At 45.2% G+C, this 19,468-nt stretch overlaps 2 protein-coding genes across 5 annotated transcripts in view; one reads left to right on the plus strand and one right to left on the minus strand.

Moving 5' to 3' along the window:
- The window catches only part of LOC102380109 (ficolin-1-like), a 14,553-nt gene extending 3,969 nt beyond the window's left edge, over positions 1-10,584 (plus strand). For both annotated transcript variants that reach the window (XM_014522753.2, XM_025211185.1), the window contains 5 exons: positions 4,404-4,439; positions 4,972-5,099; positions 5,761-5,890; positions 7,484-7,618; positions 8,417-10,584. In XM_014522753.2, coding sequence (XP_014378239.1) covers positions 4,404-4,439; positions 4,972-5,099; positions 5,761-5,890; positions 7,484-7,618; positions 8,417-8,664 — 677 coding nt within the window. In that variant the 3' untranslated portion in view covers positions 8,665-10,584. The remainder of the gene's footprint in view (positions 1-4,403; positions 4,440-4,971; positions 5,100-5,760; positions 5,891-7,483; positions 7,619-8,416) is intronic.
- LOC102381825 (dual specificity testis-specific protein kinase 1-like) overlaps positions 1-19,468 on the minus strand; it is a 55,716-nt gene that overhangs the window by 1,168 nt on the left and 35,080 nt on the right. Inside the window, exon 9 of one of the 3 annotated variants that reach the window (XR_003095495.1) lies at positions 7,541-7,660. The exons of 1 other annotated variant lie outside the window; for it this stretch is intronic. The gene's annotated coding sequence lies outside the window, so the exon portion shown is untranslated. Of the gene's footprint in view, positions 1-7,540; positions 7,756-19,468 lie in introns of those variants that run through there. One more of the 3 variants, XR_003095493.1, reaches the window with a different exon arrangement.

A 19,468-nucleotide genomic window follows, 5' to 3' on the forward strand; every position in this document is an offset into this window, starting at 1 on the left:
GATTGCTTCCTGCTGATGCTGCCATGCTAAGGAACTTGCTGGAGGTTTTGTTTTGTATCCTGGGCATCTCATCTACAGCCTTAATTATTCTCTGAAAATTTCTTAATTTCTCTTTCATCTCATCATTATTTGGACTGATTTATGGGGGTCACAGAGCACCTCAGGTCTATATCCTTGAGTTGTTTTGGCAATATTATAACCCTCTTTGTTGAGATACACACAGAGGCTAAGGCTTGGGCTCTCATTCTGGAACTTAAGAACTGTTGGGAATACATAGGATAAGAAACATGCTGGACTAGACAGGCCCTTGTAATCTAGCTCATCAGTTAACAGCCAAATTCACCTTGCAGACTCGACTTCCGAGCAAATGCTAGACCAGGGGCAGGCAATTATTTCAGGCAGAGGCCTGCTTACCGAGTTTTGGCAAGCCATCGAGGGCTGAATGAGTAGTAGCCTGCCTCCTGGTTGCTAGTTTGTGACTGGAAGTTCCGCCCCCTAATCCAGGGGTGGGCAAAATAGAGCCCATGAGCCAATTCAGCCTACCAGGCCATTCTGTCTGGTCCACAGGGCCCCTAAAAAATTTAGAAAATGTATATTTGTCTGCCCCTAGCTGCCTGTCAAAAATGACAGAAGACAGGGGCAGTAGGACCCAGGGGGAGCCGGCAGCCAAACTAAACAGCTGCTGCAGCAAGTCCAGCCTGGCCCAGGTCCTCCCTAGCTCCCCCTCCTGTGGGTCTCCAGAGCCCAGGGGCCAATACCTACATCTGCGCCCCCCCATCCACAGCCGATCGCTGAGCAGGGGGGGACCCCTGGTGGGCAATCACCGAGCTGAGAAATGCTCCTGCTGCCCCACTCTAGGCCCCGGGCACTGGTGTGGACCCACACTCCCACCCGGCTGTCACTGCACTCAGCATGCCTGCTTACTACCCCTTCCCCCCGCCTGCTGCAGCCATTTCCATGCTCCTCTCCTCCCCCCCACCTACTGCACTCCACATCACATGGTTCCCAGCTGCAGCACCACGACTACAGGACCAGCTGAGATGTGCCGGAGCAGCTGGGTGGCGGGGGCTGGCGGAAGATGGTGAAGTGGCAGGAGAAGGGCAGTGGTGGCAGAAGAGTAGTGGTGGCAGACAAGGGGCAAGTGGCAGTGAGCAGGAGCATGGGGCCTGTGCCAGTTCCCTGGATCCAGAGGCCAGGAGCAGCAGAAGCACGGAGCCTGGGGTTGCAGTAGTGTTGACAGGGGCTCTGCCTGCTGGGGTGCGGGGGAAGCAGGCTGTGGGCAAACCCTCCCCCTCCACTCAAGCCACAATCCTCCCCAGCCACCCTCCCCCCACACACTCACAGCCCCCCACAAAACCCACACCCCACACACCCCCACACCTATCCACCCCCCACCACAAAACACACACACACCTTCCCTCACACCCCACATACCTATGCCTACCCTCCCACCCCCACCCTTCCACAATATACAAGAGTAAGATTTCATTTTAAGCTATTATACTATCACATCTATGCACATTACACAAACACATGTAAATCAGGACAAAAAAAAATTGAAATTAAATTAATGAATGTTGTACTACATAATTGATTTTTAGACTATAATTTGGTATTTATCTGGTTCAGAGATGGCAAAACCCCCTACTGAAAGGAGTAATTCTGGGGGGGGGCAAGGGGAGGGACTTCTGGTGGCAAAGGTCAGGGGTTAAGGGGTCCCAAGATTGCAACCAGGGGGTGGCACACCTGTCAAGGGGGGGGGACTACACATGCAGCCCTCAATGGCTTGCCAAAACTCAGTAAGCAGCTCTCCACCCAAAATAATTGCCTGCCTCTGCCGTAACCCCTTACCTTTGCCACCAGAAGTCCTTCCCCTTACCCAAGGAAGCACTCCTTTCAGAAAGGGGTTTTGTCATCTTGGAACCAAAAACATACCAAATTATATTCTAAAAAGCAAACATCTACAATATTCATTAATTGATTTAAAAATATATTTTTGTCTTGGTTTACATGTGTTTGTGTAGTATACATAGAGGTGATTGTATATAATAGCTTAAAATGAAGTCTCACTCTTGTATATGGAGGGGGGGTATAGGTTTGTGGGGGCTGCGGGTGTGTGGGTATGTGGGAGTGTCTGTGGGGAGTGGATAACTGTAGGTGGGTATGGGGTTTGTGGGGGGGCGTGTGGGGAGAGGGTGGCTGGGGTGTGTGAAGGGGTGCAGTGGTGGGGTCTGCATGTATGGCAGTGCAAGGCGGGTATGGGTGTATGTGTCGGGCGATGCTTCCGGGAGCCACGTGGTGCTGAAGCAGTGTGGTGGCAGGAAGGCAGGGAAATGGCTGGGGGTAGGGCGGGGCTGGGCTGCTGCATCTTGCTGCCGGCTCCCCCTGGGTCCTACTGTCCCTGGCTCCTGCCATCTTTGACAGGCAGCCAGGAGCAAATAAATATTAATTTACTAAATTTTTTAGGGGCCCCGCAGGCCAGTTAGAATGTTCTAGTGGGCTGGATGTAGCCTGCAGGCCATATTTTGCCCACTCTTGTGCTCAACAGTAGGCCTGTGCAAAGTGGCTAGTATCCACTTTGGATTTGGCCAATTCAGGGGACAGTGATTCGATTTGGTGATTCGCATCACTGTCCCAAATTGATTTGGCCAATCTGATTCGGATATTCGGCTGCTGCCAAACCTCTGAATCACACAGGCCCATCCCCACTCGCTCTCCCAGCCCTGGCAATGGCTGCCCCACCTGCCCCAGGTCCTGGCACTTTGAAAAAAAAAAGCCCCAACTCACCAGGTGCTGCCAAGCAAGGGGGGAGATCCCTGCTGCTCCCCACTATCCCATACTGTGTGGGGGACTCTGCATGAGCCCCCCAACTCCCCCCACCCTGCTGTCCCAGCCCCCACATGGCTTCCCCATCCGCCCCAGCTCCGGCCCTTTAAGGAAAAAAAAAACAAAACAAAAAAGCTGGACTCACCAGTTTCTGCCCAGTGGGGGGCAATCCCCGCTGCCCCCCACTGCCCTGCATCACATAGGGGGCTCTTCCATGAGCCCCCCTAAGCCCTGAGGCTGCTGCAGGAGCTGGTGAGTTTGGGGGGTTTCTTAAAGGGCCAGAGCTGGGGTGGGCAGGGCAGCCATGGGGGAGCTAGGAGAGCAGGCAGGGGTCAGTGGACTCATGCAGAGTCCCCCACACAGCGGGGGGCAGTGGGGATTGCCCCCGCCACCCAGCAACACCTGGTGAGTAGGGGCTTTTTTTTAAAGCACCAGGAGCTGGGCTGGGCAGGGCAGCCATGGGGAGGCTGGGGGAGCAGGCAGAGGTGGGGGGGCCTGAGGGAGCAGGCAAGGGGTAGGGCTTGTCCCCCATGGTCCCCTCCCCACTTCTCCAGCCTCCCTACCCCCCTTACCAGCTCCGATTCTGACTCCAGCTCTGTGCTGCAGCAGGCGGGGACTGCCCAAATCATTAAAGCTCTCCGAATCTTTTCCGAAGAGTCAGAGAGCTTCAAATCGATTCAGACCTTTTTACTGGTCCCCTGATTCGATTTAGATTCAGAGATTCAGTCGCTGAATCGGGCCGAATTTCCTCCGAATCAAATCAGCAACCAAAGCTTCACACAACTCTACTAGACAGTCTCCATGCATATTCTTAATATGCTTTTAATCAAGAGGGAAAGGTCAGGATGGCATTAGCTGCAAGTGCTGAATTGCACGCCTGGATCAGAACATGGTCTCCAGATTAGCCCCCATGATCAGGAACTATTTTCTTACTTTGAATGATAAAAAAATTCTTGGGTAGTTGTAGCAATAAGCAAGAACTATTCAAGATGCATCCCTCTGCACCACTTCAGCATCCAAGAGGAAATCCCACAAGTTAAAATTTGTAGCCCCATGTTGGAGCATTAATATGAGACATGGGAGATGTAGGTTCGGTTTCTTGCACCATACCAGACTTCCTGTGTAAGCATAGGAAGTCAGTTTGCTTCCTTGTGTGTCAACTTTCAATGTGTAAAATAGAAACAGCAGTAGTTCCCTACCTCAAAAGGACTATTTAGAGACTTTGAGGCTATGGTGATACTGCCAAGTAAGTACTTATGATAGCCCGAGGGGCATTCTCTGATGGAATAAAATGTCACCCTTCATATACAGGTATTTATCGGGCAGTCAGGCAAAACAATCTAATAGGTAACATCTAATCTTAATGTATATGAATTTATATATGGATCATTTGCCTCCAAAAGGTAGTCATGTATGGTGTGAAAAAAATGATTTTATTTATAACAACTGCATAATGGTAGCAATGGTTCAGATTAACGATTTGCACTATTTTATAGCACTGTAGCCACAATAAATCCATTAGCAATTTTTCTGGTTTCCAGTTTCTTAAGCTGTGTATATTATATTTTTATGGACAGGAATAAGAGACCTGGAAGACCTTTTCTGTAGACAAGGTAAGTGTTTCCTAGGACTATGCTGCTGCAATATTTCGTCAGCACAAATCTCACAGCCAGAATTCAGGAATATTACTTGATCTTTTCAGCTCCTTTCCGCTCATCAAGTTTCAGCTTGAAAGTGCAGGGTACCTCATAGAATTTACTTCTTGTTAATTCATATATTTAGCTGACAAAATAAGTCACATTTGTTTTAAATTGGATTTGGAGTTGGTAGAAATTTAACACGCATGCCTCCATTGTGACAACAGTTTAACTAGTATGTGCAAAGAGAAGTAGTACAGTTTTATGCTATACCCCATTTACATGTTTTTGTGCAAGTATATCTATATCTAAAAAAAAAAAAGAGTCCCCTATGATGAAATCCAGGCCCTACTGAAATCAAAGTTTCTGCAATTTGCAAAAGAAAAGGCCCTTGTGGCACAAATGTCCCAAAGTTGGCAGTCTACAAAACTTCTCAGAAGAAAAATGTTTTTTCTCAAGGGGAATCCACCAAAATCAATTTACAATTTAAAATCCCCACTTCCCCCAGGAGCAAGGAACTGCAAAGAGCTGTTATCCAGAGGGAACATCCTGAGTGGCTGGTACACCATCTACCCACATGACTGTAATGCAATGACTGTGCTGTGTGACATGGACACCGATGGTGGAGGATGGATTGTGAGTATTTTGAGAACAGAACAGAACAAACCAGATCACACAGTCCTGCAGGGAAGTGTCCTGTCCCAGAATGAGCTGGCAGCACAGGGGGCATATCTGCAAATGAGCATTGTCAGACACCACGTTACAGAATGAGCTTTGCCCTGTGGGCACTGAAGGACTGTATTTCTTTAAACCTGAATCCAGGCGAATGAACAACTCCTGCTAATTTTTGCAATTAAATCCTGGTTTTCATTAAAGTAGAAAAGCCCCTTTGTTAAATTCTCTGTTTTTAAAGGAACTAATATGTAGAATTCTGAAGTTATGGAGAAAACGTTCAACGTTGTGTGCCCTTGTGACTGAGTTAAATATAACTCTCATTAATAAGGATGAATAATAGTAATGGTTAACAGCCAATAATAATGCAGTAGTGTGCTGCCCCAATCAGAACTGCTACTCTATTACATCAGACACAAAACTAATGAAGAGACAGTCCTATTTCCTTTGTAGTAATATACCCCTGACCACACTGAACTCATCCAGTAGCATATTATTTTGTCAATATTCACCCTGTGCTGAAGTGGTTTGGAACAGTTTAAAAGTGATATATTAGTTGATCAGTAGTTCCCCTGCCCTGTTGAAGCCGGAAAGTTTCCCATGACTCCTTCTCATTTTTCTGCAGGTTTTCCAGAGACGGGCAGATGGTTCTGTGGACTTTTACCGTGATTGGGAATCATACAAGCGAGGTTTTGGGAACCAGCTGACAGAATTCTGGCTGGGGAATGACAATATTCACCTGTTAACATCATTTGGTAAAGAAATCAACAATACTGCTTCTCTAAGTCTACTGCAGGGGGGGGCAAGATGCGGCCTGCCAGGCCATTCTATCCGGCCCGCAGGGGCCCTAAAAAATTTAGAAAATTAATATTTATCTGCCCCTGGCTGCCTGTCACACGGCCCTCAATGGCTTGCCAAAACTCAGTAAGTGGCCCTCCTCCAAAAATAATTGCCCACCCCTGGTCTACTGTGCACTATGAGTCTCCTCGTTACAGGGAGCCGAGATCACTAAAATGCAATTGCTGCTGAAGACACCATTTCCTGTGCTTAGTTTTCACAGCACTAACTGATCAGGAAAAATATAGACGTAAATGGTAATGTAGCCCTGCTACCCTTCTCTGACTTAAAGATCATAAAATAAGAAGTATTCAGCAATTGACATCATCCCCCCCAAACTGATTTATCTAAACCATGGTTCACTGTGACCTGTAAAAACTTTAAAAGTTGAAGTAATGTCACCTTTAGATGACAGCCCAGGATCAACCAGTGAGCTGCTCTGATACTGTAGCATCATTCTCTGAGGTCATTATCTCCTTTAGGTATGCAATGATATAAAAGCCTCTCAGGTCTTACAACCCAGAGAAGATCACAGACCTCAAAATGTCTGACCCAGCCCAGGTCTTAAAATATTATGTGAACCAGTTGTTCAGGGTGCTGTTCATCTTACCGCTAAATATTTTTTTCCTCCTCTTTTCTGCTTCCTTCTTCCTTTCTGCCCTTAGACTTCAGAAGTCTATTCAAATTAATGTGCCATTTCATGGCAGCTCAGTCAGTGGAGCCAAGACAGGCTACATATCCCATTATTGAATCCCTCATGGCACCAACCACAGCCATGGCAAGGACTATGCATTCTTATCTCCTCACTGGGGAAAGATGCTGCAGTGGTATTCACTACTAGTACTGGAAAACTCAGATCTTGTGAAATTTCAATTTCCCAGGGGAAAATTAAAAAAAAGAAAAATGGGAAGGCCTCCTCCCCCACACACACCTGTGAGAAATCCTGGTAAATGCTGAACATGTTTTTAAAGAAGAAGTATGACTTTTGGAGAGAATATAATACTGTCAATTCCTGAATTGTTTTTCAACTCGCAAAATATGGGAAATATAAAGTGCTAGGAGGAAAGAGAAATCTCTCTTTATCCTTTGCTATTTCACAACTGGAAAATTTGGGAGTCAATAAGAAAGAGGTGGAAAGTGGGAAGAATCCATAATTTTGTACTAAAATATATTGGAAAATGAAAAAAAAATATCAACACCCAAATTGTCCCATAAAAAATTACGTTTTCAACAAAATTCTGATTTCCAAAATAAAAAAGCCCTTCATCCTTAATTTGACATCCATCTCAAGAGGTGTGGCAGGTCGCTTCTTAGCTGGTGAAAGTCAACATACTTCTATTAATTTTACTGGAGCTATGGTGGTTTACACCAGCTAACCTAGCCTTGGCTTAGTAAGAACATTTCCAGCTCATACTCAACATGAGGATACCAGGTTTGGAGACTATAGAAGGAGTCGACAGAAGCACTAGTGGAACGTATTTAATATTGTCTCTCCAAATTGTTTCGACTAGGAGAGAACGAACTTCACATAGACCTCAGAGATTTTGACAACAACTATCATTTCGCCAAATACAAATCATTCAAAGTTTTGGGAGAGACTGAGAAATACAAACTGATCCTTGGGGATTTTGTTGGTGGTAACGCAGGTAAGATGCCATGTTCTCTACCTTCCAGAGCAGATGAAAATTCTGCAGAGCCAAAGAAACATTAGAAAACTTTTTGCGGCAAGAGTAAATTGTGTTCTTCACTTCAAGCTGGAGAAGTCCCCATTTGCTCTGCCTTCCTATAAGGGAACCAGGGGTACATTTAACAGATGCAGAATAATATCAAATCCAGCAATAGGTCACAGGCAGCATCATGCCAACTATGATATTGCCCTTGGATGACAAACCTCTTCTTAGTCCATAAGCATTATAATACTCTGTAAAAAGGAGGCAGAAGGAGCAAAACTCCCAAAACTCACTCCTTACATGAGGCCTAATTATGAAGCCTTGCTTATAACTGAGGCCCTTTTTCAGCTGGTTACTTAAGCATTAATAATACCTAACTGGTCTAGTAATTTTCCTTTGGGGATCTTTAAGTACTTTACCATGGAGATCTGAATCCCTGTCCCATTTAACAAATGAGGAAACTGAACAGGAGGGACTTGCCCAAGCAAACAGGGACAGAACCAAGAGTCGAGCTAAGGTCTCCTACTAGGTCCCAGTCTGATGCTCTAGTCACAGGTCCACACATTCTCTCTTTGTGCAATGAAAGGGTGTAGATTTTATTCACCCTCCTCCTTCACAAACCCAGAATGCAATAGCAGTCCATCTCCTGTGTTGCAAAGGGTTCCCAGTTCCTAGTGAAATGAAAAATGGATGAGCAGGATTGACCAGACTCGCAGCACTGAACAATGATAACTTATCCAAAAATAAATACAAACAAGAACTGTTTTTCCACAGGGGATTCACTGAGCAGCCACAAAAACATGGTGTTTACAACCAAAGACCGTGACAATGACCCAGATCCCAACAACTGTGCTGAAATCTTCAAGGGAGCCTGGTGGTACAATAAGTGCCACCTCTCCAACCTGAATGGGCTATACCATAGGGGACCTCATAGCAGCTTTGCAGACGGCGTGAATTGGCAAACAGGCCAGGGATACAAGTACTCCTACAGGCTGTCAGAGATGAAATTCAGGCCTGTATAGCCAAGCAGGAGGGAATCTAGAAGCAAACAGTTAGTTGGAGACATCTAATTAGGTAATTATTTCCCATGTCAAGAAGTAGTCATCTTCATATATGTGCTTTAGTTATCTGTATCCCTTGGACAAAAGGCAAGGTGCATTCTGTTAATTTATGTTAGTCCTTGGTGACTTGGGTCTGTCTTGCTCCACTCTGTATTTTTAAAAAAAAATTTATATAAAAAAAGCAAAACTAAAATAAATCAACAGTACGCATTTCAGAACTAACCAAGAATGAAATGACAGAATGATCACATTGATGTCACAACTAAACACAAAGTAATGAAACAGTAAAACAACAATCCATGTTGTAGCAAGGTTGAAGCATTGTAGCTGTGACCGCCCAGGAAATGTATGCAAGATAAGGATTTTTTGTGCATAGCTGGGAGACCCGTTGGACAAGCTTTGCGGCAATGAAAATGCTCTCCCTTATGACCAAGGAAAGATATCAGGATCAAAGATACCACAAAAAATCCTTGCCTATCATGAAAGAACTTTGATACTGGATTGAATCATCTGTTGGTCAAGTCATTGACATCACCATTACAATGATCACTAATATTTACTTCTTCCTAATACTATACAAAATTCAGGTTTTGCAAGTCATTTAAAAGATGTTTTAATGGCTATGTCAAAAAGTTACACAATAAAAATTCTGGATAAATCTTTTTAACACTTGGAGTCAATCAATGGCAGAATCAGGGCATACATGAAAGAAGTGGCTTTGGTTCCATGACCACAAACTAGCCACATACAGGCACATCCTAACATGATAAGATGTCTCATGTCTGTTCTTATTGCTGAAGGGACAGAGAAGGAAGTGAGAGGCATTTTCTTCATATGCCATTAGTGGATTGAGAACTGTTAGGCCTTCTGCCTCGTCTTGATCCTTATAACAGGTATCTCCTGCTTACTTCACCTTATAGTTCCACTTTTAGGGGCACATAGATAGTCTGTACAATCTACATATAGTCAGTGTGGCTCAGTGCTTGTTAAGCTGGGCAGGCTTTGGCCAGGGGTCACTTAGAAAAGACCCACTCAGGATGTCTGGAAAAAGCTGCTGTTGCCTCCTATCAAAAAATAGGAGTTTCAAAAGTCTCTTAGGAAAAAGCTGTCCCCAACCTTCTGCCTGAATGAGAACAGCAGCAGTATACCAAGCCATCAGCAGTTGCTGTAGGCTTAACCAGTCTCATAAAAATACTAACAGCTTAGCCAGCAAGTTTATCACTTGTTCACATATACACAACCTCTTGCATGCTGTAGACCCACAGGTAGCCCACAATAAGCCATCGCATCCTCACAAAGCAAGGTCATTGGGGAAGTAGCTTTAACCATTTTAAAGGGTCATACTTGTTCCTGGTAGAAGCAAGAAACAAGCCTTCCCACCTTGCTAGCTGAGCACTCGCCCTACACTGAGGGGAAGGCAGGGTAAGCACGAGGAAAGTTACGGAGAGTCATCTTGTAATCCCTTGTCTCCTCAGGCACCAAACACATCATTTCTGTGTCATGTCTAACCTGCAGTGACACGGGGAATGAGAGCCCGTAATCTGCATTCAGAATTAGAGCCCTACCTTTGGATGGCCTCCTGTTGTGATATGGCTAGCGAAGGGACACTGCTCTCTACCGATATCACAGGAGGCACGCTGCCCTGCAATGCTGTCTTGGCAGACATAAGGCCGTGTTACACCTTACACTGTGAGCCACACAAATGTTGATCCGTATTAGTGCTAGCTCGAGTTTGGAGCAGTCACATGTGCAAGCCTGCAGGAGCCTGGAGGACTGAAAGGTAGGAATCCCCCTCACCTCCCATTCTGGGCTTCCCCCATGACCCTTGCCCCCTGCAACCTCTCAGGGCTACCCTGCTCCCCCTGCCCAGGGTGGCAGAAGGTCACCTCTGTCTCTCCCCAAAAGCTCTGCTCTGTGACAATTTGGTTAATATGGGCCCTGCAGAGGGCAGACATCCCATCTCTAGGTAACCTGAGTTGGATACATTCCCGAGGGAGGGGGGAAACCCGCTCCCTCTGCCTACCTGACCGGCATCACATACCTGGGTGAGGGGCTTGGGCTCCCTATTGTTCTAAGCAATGCCTCCCTGCCGGGAGGGGGCTAGAGACCCTGCCAGTCTACCCAGCAACCAGTGATGCATTTCAAATTGTTTGGCTACCAGTCAACAGGTGCTGGCCTCCATTGGACCAGGTAAATGAGGTCATAAGGTCTATATAAGTTAAAGACTGCCCAGGAGGAGGGGCAGTAGCCATGATGAAAAAACAGAGAGAGGCTGGATCATCTGAAATGTGCTCCCTCTTGAAACTCATGATCAATGAACTGCCTGCCTCCAGAGGGAATCTCCACCTGCCTCTGGATGATGCTCGTGGTAAACTACCTGGGATCTAACTAGATATATAGCTTTCAGTAACACAGATGCATGATCAAAGGCTACCCAGCCATACCTGTTTGCTCCATGGGATTTCTCTGATGTTGCTCAACCCTGTACCCTATTCCAAACCTACTCCTCGTAACCAATTAAGTTCTCCTCTGTACCTACCATGGTAGACTTATTGGGAGTAGGTCTAGATTATGCCTTGGGGTCCCCTTGGTTCGGCTGACTAAGACTGACCCATCCAGCCTACTAGCCACGAACAGTTCTGTGCCTGCTACTGCTACCTGGTTTTTCCCAGCAAATAATTGTTTGAACAGAGAATAAAGTATCCAGCATTGTTAACTTCTCACAGAAAAAAAAATGTCACTCTGCTGAAACTATTTGCTCCATCTGCTTCTAAATGTAATTCTGTATCATGCCATCCGTGACAATTCCCTGAAGCTCTGGAGGTATAAAAATATTAATACACTTTCCAGTAACAAGACAGGCTGCTGCCAGGTGAATTCTAAGTACCATCTCGTTTCCTTGCAAGTTTTCCCAAGACATACACATCAGTGGATTTTTTTTTTTTCCATGCTGGGATTCATACAAAGAAAGCTTTGGGAACTGGCTCAGTGAATTCTGGCTGGGGAATGAAAACATTCACCTGATGACATTGCTTGGTAATAAAAATCAGAGGTGGATTTTTTTTTCTTATGATGTTCTCTGCCAAGCTGTCTCCTTGGAGACAGCAGGCAGTTCATATTGCTAGGGTAGGAAAAACATCTTGATTCCTCCCTACAAAGACAAGGCCAGATATTCATGGGTTGTATTTTTCTGCTTTTTCTCTGGCGATCAGTCAGTCTCAATAACATGGAAAACATTTTGCCACATCTGAGCTATTCAGTCCAAGAGAGTCAGACAAATACATTTCTTGCTAACACAGGTTTGTGGCCTCCTCTGACCCTTCAACGACAAAGGTACAATGAACAGCAGCATAGCTCTGGCCGAGACAGATACTGCTCACAAGGGGAGGCAGGAAGAGAATCCACATATGGAGTTCCAGGCAGTAGGCACAGTGCCTGCTACACATGCCAGCATCAAGTAGACCTGAATTAACTCAGAGTTTTTGATTCTCTGCTGCCCAGGAGTGGAGCAGGCTGTTTCACTGGGGGAATTTAATAAAATGAGGGCCTGCTGGGTAGATCATTCTTAACTACAAGCCCACTGTGGGGGGGTGTTTTGTTTTGTTTTTTTACATTGTCTGGGAAGGAAGAAACAACAATTTAATGAAGCAGCGCATAGCAAACAAAAGGCACCATAGGTATTTGTGCCATACTGTGCCACAGAGAATTCCTGGTACTTGACTCATAGTCAGATTCAAGTGGGGGGATGTGGCATTTCTCAAATACAAAAGGCCGTTTGCACACACCAATGTACTTGCATCTCACATTTCAACAGGGGGTTTCTTGACTAGCTGTAAAAATTTGACTTTTACAACCTAAGTGGCAATAGTCTGTATCCAAGTAGCTGCACTGTGCTGTATAGGGGAGGCAGTGGGAACAGCAAAGTGTCATTCTTCAGGCTTGAATGAGCTGCAACAGCTGGAGCCCGAGTCATCTGGGCTCACTGCTCCTACAAGGCATCAGGGATGAAGTTCAGGCTGGTTTAGCTCAATGAGAAAGCTTAGCTTGAAGAGTTTCTCCAGCAAATACTGCAGTGGTCAGCCAGGCCGTGATCCAAAGCCAGGGCATCCTTCCACTGACTACAGTATGTTCAGAGGAGGCCCATTATTAGTACCCCCTAAGCAAGTGCTTAATACTAAGCCTTTCCTTTTCCATTTCATTGTGTTCTCTGGAGTCTACTGTTTAAATGTAGGCACTTTTCAGCTCCTTCTCTTCTACTTCTGTTAGAATCAAACTTGAAAGAACCAGAAGAAAAGCACAAGCAAGCAGTGGGCTGCGAGATGCTCACATGCAGCTGTCACAATTCTGGGTCCATTTCCGACATGCCTTTATGTTTGCATTCCCTCTGCCAACACAGGAAAACTCCCCACAACTTCAGTGACAGCTTTTGCCTCAGGAGAAGGGAAAGGCTTTCTGGTTTGACCGGTGCTGTCTGAATGAAATACTACAGCACTGTCTAATGGGGTGTAATGTTCTGTCTACAGGTAACTGAGAAAGATGGAAAAATAAAAAGGGGCTGAAATATCTTCATGAACATGATCACTGAAAAAGTAACGCATCTGCAGCTCAGCAGCATATGGTATGTGGTTTCTTGCTCAGCTTCCAGCTGTAAGTATGCTTCGTGTGTTTAGTGTTTATCTTCATTTGGATGGATTTTTTCATTGGATGGCACAGTGAACAACTGAACTCTATTGGGCTGTTTATGGAAATGTGTTTACCAGTTTTGCTAAAATACAATTCTTCCTCTTACAATTACCCCTCTCTTTTTTCAATCAAACTAAAACCCCAGTATTTCCGTAATGATAATATGCCCCATATGCCTGCTGGTGCCTTTACCTGTGTGCACCAATAACTACACTAAAAGCAGCAACTCCTTTCTCACTGGCCAGAAAATCATTAATATTTGAAAACTGTAAGAAACCTGCATCAAAATTGCTTCCGCATAGGGGTGAGTGACATTATTCTTTAATTCATGTTGTTTCTAAGTGGTGACATTATCTTAATGACTGTACAATAATAAACTGGCAGGAGTGCAGGTGTTCTGTGCTCTCTGGTAACTGGAGGCCTGCGTAAAAGATAAGCTTTTCTCTCACTAACAGCTAATACCTATTTTCCCTTATCGTCAGTACTTTTGTAGACTGTAGTCTTGTTCAGTCCCTGAGGTCATTCCTCATGCAATTCAGCATGTGACTGATACGCGTGTACATGCAGCTATGGATTTAGTACAGGGCCCATGTGAAGTAACCCAAATACAGTATTGCAACATTTGTGATAGTAGCAGACAAACTACATCTCAACAAGTGACCTTCCTGTATTAGACTCACTGACTTCTGTGGTTTTATTTAAGGATTTGACTGGTTACTTACATGAAAAAAAATAAAATCAAAAGCTGACTTTCCTAATCTATTTATGTCAGTTGTTTCTCCTCTGTAGTTCCCAGGAGCAGAGTTATGAATCTTATGGGAAGATTTTCTGATTTTGCTTCTTTTCCTACATATAACTGATTTTAACTGTGATTTAACCTAGTAAGACCAAATAACCTCTGAAAGGCAGGTTATGAGCACTTAAAAACCTCCCTGAAATTAAAGGACATTGGGTGTGCTCATCCACACTTCTAAACAGCAGCCTACTTTTTGGGGGGAGTGCAAATTTGTTCTTAAATGCCCTAATTCTAGACAGTTTTGTGGAAAAAGTCTTAAGATGTCCTAGAAGAGAAAAACTTCTTGTAAACTCTCTTCTTCCTTTTGTTTGACAAGCTTGTTTAAGTAATGTGAAAATACAGTTAGATAACAGTGGAAGAATTGAGAACAACAAATCTTCCTGCAAGCACAGCCTATAAGGGTCTACCTACAAACCTATTCCTACACGATTAAATTATAAATGACTGACTCCCACTAATTCACATGTATTATCACACATCAACTTGTCCCTATGGATCAGAGATGGCATAGGCACTCTCAATTATTGTTTCCACTGACATAAATCCTCAACAGCCCAGCTGAAGTCAATGAGCTAGTCCAGATTTACACCAAAGTAATTAAAGCCACATTTGATTTTTAATATCTGATTGTTGTAGCAGGTTTTCACATTACCGAGACTTTGTTGTCAATAAAAAAAATGTACATCAGAAAATATAGTGGTAAATTCTCATGACTGAGATTCAGTGAATGGAGCAGGAAGAGCCTGGGATCATAGTACACTGGTCTGGACAGACCATACCCTATCTCATCTCATCTCTCATACATAACTACTTCCCCACATAAGAATAATTTACATGGGAGCTCTAGAGAGAACCATAGATACCCTGGCCATAGGCCAAATGAATGCTGGTTTTGCAGTCTTAATATGGACTGCACCCTGTGCTTCAAGTCTAAATATTCTCAAATCAGGTACTATAACAAAACCTTTGGAGTAGATATAATAAGCATGCCCAGATGCATATTTTTCTAGTTTCAATCCAACTTTCCGGTATTCCCTTTTATGCACTAGTAAGGAGGAGTTGGACAAAATGTAGTACAAGAAAGGTGACCGCTTCCTGTAATAGCTCAGTCAGCTATTCACTCTTAAAGCACACACAGGCTGAAAGATGCCTGCAGCTAACTTGAACTTTTGTTAAAGAAGTGCTGGTGTGGCTGACTGGGCTTCCACCTAATTAGCACAACTGTCTCAGTCGCACTAAAGCTGCTCCTAATGAGAGCAGCAAGCAGCAGGTTTTCCCCTTACAGAGTAGGCTCATTAGCAGATTAAGCAGATATCCCTTGTGTGAAGTATGTTCTCAGTCTAAGGCTGAAAAAATCATTTCCATATGAGGGATAAAGCTTTGTCACAGCCTTGTTAACAGGAGTTCAATGTTTATGCAAAACAATTAAAATATGGACATAGACTAGGATTATCTAAGAAGGGTAAAACAGATCCCTAGCTCCCTGAGAGAAGTCAATCAACCCCCACAGATCATTAGCGTCATTTGAAAATCCCAACCATCCAACTTGCCTAGCCTTTTCCTTTTTGCAACAAGGCCCAAGTCTTACAGTAAAACCTAAGCAATTTTTCAGACCAAGCTGTTGGTTCAAAGCCATTCAGGTACAATGTATAGTGTTATAAACTATCAACTCCTGTCTGATTCAGGAGCTATAAACTGCAGGGAGCTTTTAGGCAAGGAAAATGTTCAGATCATCTGGTACCACATCACCTACCATGGCTGTACTGCTGTGACTGCTGTGTAATGTGCTGACTGCTGGCAAAGAATGGACTGTAAAAATGAAGCTTTATGGGGATCAGGCACCCTTGTTCAGACTATATAGTTGTCCCAGGGGGAGGCAGGCCCATAGCCAATGGGTGTTATACTATGGAGCTGTAAATTCAATGTAAAAACACAAGTTGATCTACATCTTGCAACTAGTTCTTAAGTGGGTTTTTTGCAACTGTAGGGACAGTTTACAAAGTGGTAATCAAGCTACATGCGCAGTGCTGACTTTTGCAGACACCGAACTACTAAACTGGATTGTACCCTTCATGCACCTGACCAATACAGCTGTGCAGCACTAGGTAATATCCACATTTACCAGCTAAAGACTCCTCTTCTACCACACCTGAGAAGCACTCAAGTGTGGATGCACCTACCCTAGCAAAGCTGTCTTCTGTACCAGTACCATAGAAACACCACTCCCCATGAGCGAAACAAGCTAGGTTAGAAATAGTGCAGTTTGGCCAGGTATAACTCAATCTAAACAAGAGGACTTGCAACCCCTGATAATCACACCTGTGCCAGAAGTAGCCTTTAATGTAGGCAAAGCCTAGAAGCACTCTGCCAATATTAGGAACAGTCAACAGTCCATCCTGAGTCTAGTATGTCCACAGCCTGAGGGGTAGGACTGTTTTGCTGCAAGGACATCCCGCCTTTCTCAGCCAGAAGGATGGGGAATAAATCTTCTGTCTTGTGTGTAGGGCAGGGTAAAGCAAGGAGAGAATGAAGAGCTCAGGGAGTCCTGGGACACACACAGACCCATAGGATTTTTCTTTTATCCATTTAACCTACTCTGAGGCACAGTCTCTGTGGTCTGTGTGCAGCCACCAGTTAGACTACATCATAAAAAGGATGCAGCACTTGCCTTTCCCTCTCTTTAATGGAAAACTTCAAGAATAAGCCAAGTGCATCTGTCTAAGACTGTTGGCCAAATTTAGCCCTTAGCCTGTGCACAAACTCAGGCTTCAAAAGCTACACAGGAACGATAGAATGAAGCGCCTTAGCTAAACCTTATTTCATTTTTAGACATCTGTGGCACTTACAAAGCCAACTAGGTGAAATTTTTACATGTATACAGCATTTGGATTTTATTTCTACCTGAAAAGGTCCATTCACCAAGCTCAAAAGCATCCTCTATAGTTATGCAGTCTCCATGACTGAATATTACACATAAAATGCTACATAAGTCCCCAAACCTGCCACTGAAGGAGGGCTGTCCTCTATCTTTTATCCTAGCAATTAAGGGCACCTATACACCACTGCTCCAACGCATGCTAATTAGCATGCATTGGAGCAGACTCGGTTAATCAAGTCTTCTGTGAGTCTGCTGAAGCATCCTAATTAGCATGCTCCCGCAGCCTCCACGTGATGTGTATTCAGTGTCCCCACATTCAAAATGGCAGCATGGGGCACTTAAACTAAAGCTTGAACTACAGCTCTCAGAGCCACTCTAATTAAATCATCCCCCTGCTGCACCCCAGATCATGTGTATAGATACCCGAGCACCACTCTAATTAAAGTGCCCCCTCCCCACCCCCTCCACCCTAGAGCACATGGATAGGTATCCTAAGGCACTTGCCTAGAGATATAGGAGAAATTGGTTCTGGGTTTCTCTCTCAAAGGGGGTTTAAACCAGCACCTCCCAATTCTCAAAAAAGAGCTCTGGCCATCAGATCATGGGCTACGCATTTCCCAGAGAATCATCTAGTAGGCCTGTGCAAAGCGGCAAGTATTCTCTTTGGATTCGGCCGATTCGAATCACTGTCCCTATTTGATTCAGCCGAATTGGATCCGAAGATTCAGCACCACTTCAGAGATTCGGCTGGACACAGCTACCTCCACCTGGTAAGTCTGTTGGTGTTGGGGGACAGAGGGATTGGGGCTGGGACTGGGACAAACTGCCCAGCTAGGGTGTGGAACGTGGGATGCATGCACTGCTGCTGTTTGCCCAGCCGGGGTTGAGGGGGTGGGATGCAGGCATGGCAGTGGGGGCTATGCCATGCTGTCACTTGCCCAGCCAGAGCAGGGGTAGGGGGCACGATGCAGGTGTGGCTCACTCTGGGTGGAAGGGAGCAAGCAGCAGCAGGGCATAGCCCCCGCTCCCAGAACTGCCATGCCTGCATCCCCCCCTCCCCGCCCTGCTGGGCAAGCGGCAGGCTATGCCCTGCTGCCACTTGCCCCCTTCCACCGGGAGTGAGCGGGGCCTGCATCCCTCCCCCTGCCCCGGCTGGGCAAGTGGCAGCAGGGCATAGCCCATGCTCCAAGTGCTGCCGCATCTGTATCCCATGCCCCCCCTCCGCCCTGGCTGGGCAGCTTGTCCCAGCCCCAGCCTCAGCCTCAATCCCTCCCTCCCCCAACCCCAACAGACTTACCAGCTGGAGGCAGCTGTGTCCAGGATGGTGAGGGCTACTGCCTGTTTAGTCTATGCTGAATTGCTGAAGTGGTGCCGAATCTTTTCCAAATTGATTCAGAGGCTTCTGATTCGATTCAGACCTTTTAATTGGTCTCCCAATTCAATTCAGATTTGGAGATTCGGTCGCCAAATCAGGCCAAATATCCTCCAAATCAAATCAGCTACCAAAGCTTCACACAGCCCTATCAGCTAGCACTTCCCTTGAAGATGGCCCACTAAGCAGCCAAGAGGAGAAGCTCTGTGAGACCAAGAAAAGATAAGCAAGTCAAAGGGAGTATGGCTCCGAAAAATGAATATTGGGTTTCAAGCTCAGCCCCCCCCCCCCCAAGTGCATGCATAAGATATCCCACAAGATATCCCCACTATTTGGGGATGGAAGCTAGAACCCGAGTGTCCCACTTGCTGGATGGGGCTCTAACAGATAAGAGGGTGGTGCTCTGTTTTATTCTAGGCAGTGACACACATACCCTGGCACTCCTATTCCACCGCAGATGGAAATAAACTAAAAAGCCACTTTAGTGCCAACAATTGCAGCTAAACAACTACAGGTCATAAAAGGGAAATAGGGTATGGCCCTGTGGTCTACCACAAAAGCTTTCTAGGGACACTACCCAGAACCACCAGGTACTTGCTTTCTACAGATGTATATAGGTTTCTGGCACAAATTGTCTCCATAAGTGAAGGGCCTGCGATCTGGAAGCCATAGGCCAGCAAGAATATCAGCCTGGAATCATGCATGACAAAAAACACACTGAGTGTTTGTCCTTTTCCAAATGTAAGGCCTAAATTTAGCCTTTTGTTTGTAACTGTTTAGTTGGTCTACTAAAAGATATTGCCTCTACCGAAAGACTTTGCCTAAATTTAGCCTAATATTAGTGCTCAAATCCTGATGTATACACACTTCCCAGCAAGCGCATTGCAGAAAGGCTTCCAGATGCCTTACTAAAAAGAAAAAAGAAAGAAAAAAAGCAAACTGGACAAATAAAAGTAATTTTAAAGCAGCAACATACCCCCAATACATCATAGTACAGATGGAAAAGCAATTTGCTCTTCCCCACACTGGCACTTCC

This window comes from Alligator sinensis, unplaced genomic scaffold (assembly GCF_000455745.1).
Source record: "Alligator sinensis unplaced genomic scaffold, ASM45574v1 scaffold323_2, whole genome shotgun sequence".
Classification (NCBI taxonomy): Eukaryota; Metazoa; Chordata; order Crocodylia; family Alligatoridae; genus Alligator; species Alligator sinensis.